The sequence below is a fragment of the Anastrepha obliqua genome, chromosome 1 (genome assembly GCF_027943255.1).
Source record: "Anastrepha obliqua isolate idAnaObli1 chromosome 1, idAnaObli1_1.0, whole genome shotgun sequence".
NCBI classification, from domain to species: Eukaryota; Metazoa; Arthropoda; class Insecta; order Diptera; family Tephritidae; genus Anastrepha; species Anastrepha obliqua.
The window spans coordinates 51,873,635-51,883,718 of record NC_072892.1 but is presented as its reverse complement, the minus strand read 5'-3'; the positions used below and the strand labels follow the sequence as shown (position 1 = coordinate 51,883,718).

Genomic DNA, 10,084 nt, shown 5'->3' with positions numbered 1-10,084 from the left:
GTGAAGATCAGAGGCTTCAATTTCCGGCATCAAAAAGTCGTTTGTCACACTTTTCACCGAGCGTCGACTTTCGTAACGATTTGTAAACTCTGTTGAGGTTAACTCTTTCCATAATGAAATGTCAATGAAAAAAACTTGTGTATTTAGTTTGACAGTAGTCACGCATGAACTGGCAAAAAAAGACCCTATTGGAAAAAGTATCTCCAATCTGATCACCCTTTATATACTCAAATGTCAATGATTGGCTTGAGTTTTTGCTTAACCCTCCATTAGGCATCTAGGTCTGACCAGACCTTTTCCAACTTTGGACGTGAATTTATTAAAATTTCTATTATAAAGGGTTTTCCAATAGCAGGTGTTACAGGTGAATGGATTGCGCTATCGAAAGATGATTAACGATTTTTTATGGCCGGAATTGGATGGTATTGATCTGGACAAGGTTTATTTTCAACAAGACGGCGCTAAGTGCCACACAAGCAACGAAACCATTGAACTTTTAAGGGAAAAGTTTCCGGACCGTGTTATCTCTCGAAGAGGTGATCACAAATGGTCACCGAGAACTTGTGATTTAATACCTTGTGACTTTTTTCTTTGGGGCCACGTGAAAGAGAAGGTCTACGCCAACAGCCCAGCGTTGATTCAAGAGCTCAAAGATGGAATTCGTGAGACTATCGAGGACATAGAGCAGCCACTTTGCAAATTCGGTTATGGAAATATTCATGGAAAGGATATTGTCCTGTAAGCGTGGTCATGGTGGTCATTTGCCTGATGTTATTTTTCACTATTAACGGCAAAGCTTCCTCTTTATAATGAAATAAACATCCAATCATTTATATTAAAAAATAGTATTTTTCTTTGAATATCAAAATAACACCTCTTATTGGAAAACCCTTTAGCTAACGACTTGTACTTCGAGGTAACTTCCTAAAATTTAATTAACTATCGATTTATGGATATAACTTTTTAAAATGGATCCTCGAACAGGACGAAAGAAAGGATTTAAAAAGTAACATCTTCGGTTGGGCACCTCGGGTCTGGCTGGACGGCTATGTTTTTATGTCAACAGTATGTCAACAGCTGTCAAAAATCTCGTATACTTGTTTTACTTGCCTTCCACTGAATCTATAAATAAGTATCACTTTATATTTTACCATAAATTTCATTGCAATCAATTTTTATTTTTTCAACCTTCTTCGAAATTTGTCAAAATAACGAACAAAACAAAAAAATCCTGTAGGTAGGTAGCTCAATGCATGCCGAAACCAATGAAAAAGGTAAGAAATTAAAAATATATACCTGCGGTACTTAGAAACGAATTATAAATGTGGCGCATTTACTACATACTCCCATACAAAGGCCTGTCAATACATAGGGGTTGGCTAGATGCCCAAACGAAGGTTTTAAAAGACGTGCCCAACGGAGCGTTAACAACTGCCCAAACATTTTCAATAGGGCTGGTATTAGGCGACTGTGAAGGCCAATCCAATATTTGAAGCCCATTTTGCTGTTTCCACTCTACAAATCTTCGGCTTCGAAGCTTAGGCTCGTAAACTAAAAGCTTGACTTGTTTTTCCAAATACTTGCAGCTGACAGTAATATTGCTTTTTGGTAGATTTTATTTATTCAAATCCTTTTTCAGAGTAACAGCCTCAAGCATGAGGCTTAGCTTGATGTTTACATGTTCGTTGAAGTTGTCGATTATCAGCAGTACACCAGAACTGACGTATGCAACTATTCGCTCAAAAGGAAGATTCATCCGTGTATATTATGTTTGTCCAATTCCGTTCTGAATTTGGCTTAGCTCATGCAAGTCAAATTCAATATGTCATAACGAGAGCAGCGGTTTTTTCAATGTGCTCCGAAATTTCAGGCTTTCTACATGTAAATGCCCTCGAAAAGTGTCTTTGGATTCATTAACACCAGTTTTTCTTAGAAGTTATGCAGTGTCACGCCACGAAAAGTACGGTTTTATCACCAACAAATCAACGATCTTCTGATCTTGTAGCGGTATTTTTTCTTTTGGCTTCGTCCGCGTGAGTGGTCAACGTTTTTAACTTCGGTATGCCTTTGCACCCATTCATTTATGAACGTCTTCGATGTCTTCAAATATTTTGCTCCAAATTCACGTCACATTTCTGGACTTTTAGGATGTGTACAAAGGAATATTGCATTTTTTAAAAACAACGTACGATTTCTAAATTTCTCACAAAACTAACAAATTGCACAACGCGTCCGCCAAAGGGGATGTGACTATTTAGCAACATTTTAATTTTTTTATAACGGAACTCTAAATTTGAACTTTGCCGGTCACACTTCCATTAAATAAATAAAAAGATGAAACAGAGTGTAAATTGTCAAAACTTAGCCTTTTCGCACATAACGCATACACTTTCCGAATTTTCTGTCAACTCAGCTTGATTTTTAGAAAAAATTAGGAGAACCAGCAAATAGATGGTCTATAAACCTCATTTGCCTTTCAGCGAATGTAAGAATTGCTATCCGCCATAAACGCCTAGATAAACCGTGGGCTTAACCAAAACCGCCCCTGCGAGAGGACTGTCCTAGTAGCGCTGGACCTGAAGAAGGCTTTCGACACAGTCAGCCATTCCACGCTACTAGATGATATTTATCAGTCGACACTCCCGCCAGGGCTGAAGAGGTGGTCCGCAAACTACCTGAGCGGTCGGCACTCGTCAGTGATTTTTCGAAATCAAACATCAAAGCAGAGGAAGATTAAGCAAGGTGTACCGCAGGGTGGTGTCCTTTCTCCCTTGCTGTTCAACTTCTATATCTCGAAGCTCCCCCAACCACCAGCGGGAGTTTCCCTGATCTCATACGCTGACGACTGTACGATAATGTCGTCGGGCAATGACATCGATGGCCTGTGTTAAAAAGTGAACAACTACCTCAACGACCTTTCTCGCTTTTTCACTGTGAGGAATCTCCAACTTTCCCCCACCGAGTCCACGGCGACCAAGAGGGCAAAGGAGGTCAAGCTGTTCCTTAAGGTAAAAGTCGACGACACACCAAATCCTACGGTAAACAACCCCAAAATTTTGGCTCTAACCTTTGACAGCTTGCTCTGCTTCTCTGCGCACACAACCGCAATTGCCACTAAAGTCCAAAATCGCAACAACGTCCTCAAATCGCTTGCCGGCAGCACTTGGGGCAAAGACAAAGAACTGTTGCTTTCGACATTTAAGGCAATTGGTCGGCCGGTTCTGAACTATGCTGCGCTGGTCGCTTGGAACTAGTGACACGCAGTGGATAAAGCTACAGATATGTCAAAATACTGCCATTCGGACAGCGACCGGTTGTCTCCTGATGTCCCCCATTCAACACTTGCATAACGAGGCACAAATGCTCCCAGTAATGGAGCATAACAAACTGCTCAGCAAGCAGTTCCTGCTTGGATGTTACCGCAGGTTTCACCCCTGCAGACACCTGCTTGAGCCTGAGCCGCCTCCCAGGCACGTCAGAAGACACCTTTTAGACTACGCTGACGAAATCCAGGACAAAACTGACGGCAATCTTCTGGATCGGACAGTATTTAGACAGTCAATAAACGACATCCACCGGGAGACCGTCACCACCTTCATGAACTCCCGTCCTGTGAATGCCGTAATCGGAATCCAACCACCACCTATTGCAGACGAAGAGCTCCAGCTTCCCCGTGAGACTCGTGTAACACTGGCACAATTACGTTCTGGGTACTGTAGCAGGTTAAACTCCTACATATCCAGAATTGACCCCGACATTTCAAACACATGCCCGACATGTGAAGATACCCCGCACGACACTAACCACCTCTTCACATGCCCCCTAAAACCGACTCATCTAACATCCCTCTCCCTCTGGACCCAACCTGTCGAAACAGCATGTTTCCTGGGCCTACCCCTAGATGAGCTAGACGAAGACGACGGGTGATATGCCCTACACTGACGGGGCTACCATTACTGTTAAAACAACAACAACATTGCTTGAGCTTTTCCTTACAAAAAGTAAAGCTAAATAAATGCTTATGCCTCATTTTTGAGAGAAATTTTCTGATTACTTATACAATCTTAAAGGTGAAATTAACTTACCTTGTACTTACAGCGCATCGATTTTCTTCGTATCCTTTTTCACGTAAACCCATGTAAAAGGTTTTCAGCGCTTCAGCGGCTTCGCTATTTAGTAATGGCCGCACATGTTGACGAGCGTACGCTGTAAAGGAAAGCTAGTAACAAAAGCAAAGAGAGATATGCATAAAATACATACCAATAAATTTCTTCATTAAAATAGGCGGCAACAAATCTAACTCCTCCTCTTCAAAGTCTTGGTTTTTTAACTTTAAACGATTACTCAAATCGTAATTTTCATCGTCTATTTCTTCGTCAGTGAGGGAAAAATTCATTGAATTGTTTGATTTTGGTTTCATTGCAAAACGAGCTGCAATCGTAGAACTTTTCTTGATACCATCATGGATTGCTTTAATGTGTTCAGTTAAAGAGGTGTCTAAATCTTTATTAGACTTGTCCAATAATAGGAAGACTAAGTGAAATTGCTGCAGCAAAGTGGTACTTAGACGTGTATTCTCAGTAAGCAGCCGAGAACGGTCGTAATGTCCACGTAGTGAGTTTGACACAGCAATAATGGAGGTAGGCGCAGTAATGGTAACATATAAATTATGAAATGGCAATGAAACAGTTTTGGATTGCATAATTTGTAGAAGACTGTCTTGCTGTGACGCTAAGCGATCAAGATCATCGATTGCACAATGACCTGTGTTCGAAGTAACGAGTGCGCCAGAGTTAATGATATGATTAGAACGTCCTTGAATCGCTGTGGTCAATGATTGTGAAGCTGGAGAGCAACGTTTGCCGCTAAAGAGGGTGCCTGTATGAGTAAAAAACAGCATGCAAAGCAGAAGATTTAAATTAAAAATATGTATTCGAAATTTTAATCAGCGACTTGCCTCTTTGAGAAACGTTTGTACTCATTTCCAACAAGTGCGATTTACCAATGCCGGGATCACCAACCAACAGCACATTAATTTCCGACTCGTTGTGTATCTGTGAGCCGGAGCCGCCGAAAAGTGCTAGGAGCACGCCCGCTTTCACCAATTCTTCACCGTGCAGCTCAGGCGCCACTGAATGTGCCAAAAGCTTAAAACTATCTGGTTCCGAGTTTATCATTGAAATTGCGTCCAGATCGCGCTGGGTGAAATTGTGTCCCAAATGATTGGCATCTTGTATGGAGCAAGCTTTCATATAGATTTCTCCCGTAGAAGCAGAGGAATTCGGGTATGTATTTTGTTCGTCGATCAAAGAACGCATTTTAAGTATACCAGTTATAATTACATCCTGTCCCGAAACCAAACTATCCACTAAATCATACCTTAGCTCGACATTTAGCGCCTGCGGTGCTTCGAATTCCAAATAGACGGGTGACTGTAAATTGCTCTCTTGAAGCTCAACTATTTGGAGAGGTGTAATGCGCGTGAATGGAGATGAGCGTTGCTCTATGAAATTCCTTTTCGCTAGGCATCCATCGCGTTTGCAATTGTATGGACGAGTGATATAAAATCCTATGACGGCAAAGATTAAAAGATGTTAATTGAGCAGCTGGAACGCAAAAATCTATATCAAACAGAAGTTTACCACTTTGCCTTAGAGTTTGCTCTTGGCCACAGCGCGAGCACTTGAACGCAATCCAAGAGGCCGTTGCCTCTACTGCACCTATGGCATACACAATGCCGCGCACGCTACACAAACTATCCACCAACGAACTATTTAGATCTGACATTAAGTTAACTTCTTGAAAGCCAACTGGTCTCACATATATCTTTCGTGGTAGAGTACAGCGTGGCACATATACATTTGTGCTACACGTCAATTGACTGGTTGTACGCTCCACAGCTGCCACTGTTACCACTTTGTGCATAGCGGCGCCGAACGTGGCCAGTGCACGCTGGGTATGAATTAATATATCCTGTTTGACCTGCGGCCACGCCTTCATAAGCACTTCATCTCCGCACACTTTATTCGCTTCTAACATAAAGAACTTTTCAAACTGAATTTGCTTGAAATCATAAACAGCTTCATGTCTGGCATAATGCTCCTCAATCACCTTAATGCGCTTCGCCAGCTCCGATGACTCATTATAAGACTCGTGTGGGAAGTAAAGATGCCAGCCAGGACATTGGAGTGGCATATTGGCTGGAATATTTTGTACTGCATGCTGGGCATCTTCCGGCGCTGCATAACACTCTGGTCGTAGAAAAGATGAATCTAAGCGAATGTCAGGTGGGTGTGTTAAGGAATTATCGTTTTGTTGTCCTGCACGGCGACGACCACGCCAGCCGCCAACGGTGCTAGCTTTGGGCATGTTCCCCGTTCCACGGTATCCTCCTCGACCACCGGCTGGTATTGTTCGCCCGTGCCGTCGAAAGTAAAAGTATGGCCGGTAACCACCTCCACCACGTCCACGGCCGCGTATGAAGCGCCCGGGGGGACGTGAAGCAGGTGGATTCATAATAAGTAACTACTTCAATTATGCACTATCTTCACGTAATTACCTATGTTCAAATTTTTAAAGACCCCGCGTTCTTTATTTAATGTTGACATTTACCATCAGCTGTTTGTAAGTGTTCACCGTGCGCCTAACAGTAGACTATAGATACTGGGGCCAATGCTTACGAGTTGCCAATCTACGAAAACGAGATAAAAAAATTTGTTAAATTTCGGGACTGAAAAGAAAAATTTCTGAATCAGCTACATCACAAATTTTCCTCATGCGCGAATTTATGTGTTGCAAACTGATAAATTAGAAAAAGTAAACAAAAAAAACTTAATTAACTATATCTAATAATAGTCCACATACACATGTGAACAAACGGCTATATTCAACGTATTCAATTAGGAACTAAATATTAAGGCAACTTATCTGAAATTGTGTTATAATATCACACATGCACTCTAATTTCTCAAGTCAACGAAGTTCCACTTTTTTCTTGAGGGAATTCCAAATGCATCCAAGGTCAAGATATGCTTACCCTCATTACGATTCCATAGTTAACCAACGTTCCTAAGTTTTTGACGTGATAACGTCTTATAATTCGATTTAACAGGCTGCACGCACGAAAAAATGTGTCGTTACCTTTCTCATTGCCGTTACCTTGCTCATTGCCGTTACCTTGAATGAACTGCAAGCGAAAGCGCGGAGCGAACGACAAAGCAAACAAAGCAAACGAACGGCAACGTTCGACATCTTGCTCTCTCCTACTTAAGTGAGCGTATATGTGTATGTATATGCGTATATGTACATATATAAATTCACGTATTTGTATTTGCATATGCCTTCTTATTGATTATTATTAATTTGATTTACTTGAAGAATTTAAAATAAAACCAAGTTTGTTAATAATACGTGTTGTTTTAATGTTATTATTTTTTGACGTGATAACGTCTTATAAATCTATGTAGCCGGCTGCACGCACCAAAAAATGCGTCGTTATCTTGCTCATGTGTCGTTACCTTGCTTGAACAGCATGTTATGTTATGTTATGTTATGTTACGTTATGTTATGTTATGTTATGTTATGTTATGTTATGTTATGTTATGTTATGTTATGTTATGTCATGTTATGTTATGTTATGTTATGTTATGTTATGTTATGTTATGTTATGTTATGTTATGTTATGTTATGTTATGTTATGTTATGTTATGTTATGTTATGTTATGTTATGTTATGTTATGTTATGTTATGTTATGCTATGTTATGTTATGTTATGTTATGTTATGTTATGTTATGTTATGTTATGTTATGTTATGTTATGTTATGTTATGTTATGTTATGTTATGTTATGTTATGTTATGTTATGTTATGTTATGTTATGTTATGTTATGTTTTGTTATGTTATGTTAAAAAAAAACAAATAAAATTAAAATTTTCTTTTGAAAAATGCAACCATTCAATCAGTATTTTCTTATGACGTTATCACGTTAAACTATCGTCAGTAAACCGACTTTACAGACAACCTCTTTTTGATCAAACTTAGAGCAGGTTGTCAATGAAAAAACAAACAAGAAAAAAATAGAGCAGATTGGCCTTGAGGTGAGCAACTTACGTATCACTTTTATCAATTATGCAAAGGTGTGACCGACATCAAAAGTCTTAATCGGCGCTCAGCAAATTTTAAGGAATCAGCTGATTTGCTGACATAATACGGGATATCACAGCGGTTTGTTTATAACAGAGGTCATCAAAAGCCGTAAAGAATCAAGGGAGCCACGCTTGGTTACTTGAAAGAGTGTAAGAATACCTGCGTAATGAGCGGGCATAACTGCGCTCTAAAGTCCTCTTTGAGGTAGAAGCCAAAATGACTCCTACAATTTTGCTTCGGGTGGAAAAATATTGCCATCTATCATTCCTGATGACTTTCACAAATTGTATGCTCTTATCAATTCTTTTGTCGAGTTTTTCATACTAATTTATTTACTTGTTAAAATTTTGAATCTTACAGACTACGAATAGCACAAAGTAACTTGAAACTAACTACATACACTCACTCACACCTTATTTGATACAGATACGATTTTTTTGTCAAGTATTCTAAGTTTCATAATATTTTGCGAAAATGGAAAACAGAGTAGACAGATATTTTCTTTATCCTATTTTATTTCAATTATCAACATGAAATAAATAAAAAAGTGTTCACCAATTTCATTGTAATGCAAAAAAAAAAAACATACAGAGAAATCATGCCGCAGCTTAAAAGACAAGAGCAACTATTTGTTTCAATTTTTATTAAATTTTAAGGTATTTAGTACTTTGTTGGGTAACCTTTATAATCAATTATTGCTTGAAGTATACGTCGCGGCATGGAGTCAGCCAATTATTTTGTGTATGCTGCACGAATTTGGTGCCACTCTTCAGATTTTTAAGATCAGATTTGTTATGGATGTCATATTGGGTATGAGAATAAGGTTCTGTCCTTTTTTAGCCAATGTTACAAATTAGTTAAACAATTAAATGTGAAGTATGTGCTATTAGAAGCTACAACTTTACTCCGTCTTTCAGACAGCATACGGATTCCTCTGACGAGAAATTCGAGTTCTTTTGACTTGATCCATTCACTAAGCCAGTTTGCGATGCTCTTGTAAGAAGGGAATCGCTCTCCAATAAGGACTGACTGCATTGATCGGAACAGATGGTCATTCGAAGGTACAATGTCTGGGTAACGCGGCGGGTGAGGCAAGATTTTCCAATACAATCTCTCTAAATATTTCTGGACCGATTTAGCAACGTGTGGGCTGGCATTGCCATGCAGTAAAATCAGTTTGTTATGTCTACGAGTACCGTCCTATTTCATACGCATTAACTGCATTCCGTAGTCGATAATGATCGACAGTGATGGTTTCAGATAGTTTAAGGAGTTCATAATATGTATATGACACTCTTCTGATCCCACCAGATGCACAACATAACCTTTGAAGCATGGATTTTTTTTTCGTTGTCGATGGACTTGGTTCATCTGGCATGCTCCAACAATTTCGACGCTTAGGGTTATCATAATAGATCCATTTTTCTTCGCCAGTGACGATGCGATGCAGAAAACCTTTTCTTTTCTGCCGTTCAAGAAGCATCTCACATGTCACCAAACGTCTCTCGATATCCCTCTCCTTCAATTGCTGTAACCAGTTAGCTGCTTTCTGGAGCATACCCATCGCGGGCAAACGTTTACACACGGCTGATCTGTCAACATCCAACGTTTTAGGTTCGTTCGATATGCGCTTTCATCCAATAATTTTTATAGTTGAGTATCTTCGAATTTGTTCGGTGCCCGTTCGCGAAATTATCACTCACGTCGAAATTGCCACTTTGGAAGCGTCGAAACCACTCTTTATAAGTTGTATTTGATGTAGCGAGATTACCGTAAATATTGATCAATATACGACACGTTTCAGCTGCACTTTTCTTTAAAAGGTAATAATGAAGCATGACTTCCCGCAAATGCTGTTTTTTCGGGACGAACGTCAGATAAAAAAGGATCTTTACGCTTCAAACGAATGTCAACTATAGCGATCGAGACCTCGCGAAC

The 10,084-nt window shown here is 39.7% G+C and overlaps 1 protein-coding gene across 1 annotated transcript in view; it reads right to left on the bottom strand.

Moving 5' to 3' along the window:
• LOC129253412 (DNA replication licensing factor REC) overlaps nt 1–6,546 on the bottom strand; it is a 37,270-nt gene extending 30,724 nt beyond the window's left edge. Inside the window, exons 1-4 of the mRNA XM_054891774.1 lie at nt 5,643–6,546; nt 4,958–5,569; nt 4,261–4,878; nt 4,086–4,206 (exon numbers count right to left, since the gene is read on the bottom strand). Of these exons, the coding sequence (XP_054747749.1) occupies nt 4,086–4,206; nt 4,261–4,878; nt 4,958–5,569; nt 5,643–6,516 (2,225 nt within the window). The 5' untranslated portion in view covers nt 6,517–6,546. The remainder of the gene's footprint in view (nt 1–4,085; nt 4,207–4,260; nt 4,879–4,957; nt 5,570–5,642) is intronic.
• Between the last annotated feature and the right edge of the window lie 3,538 nt (nt 6,547–10,084).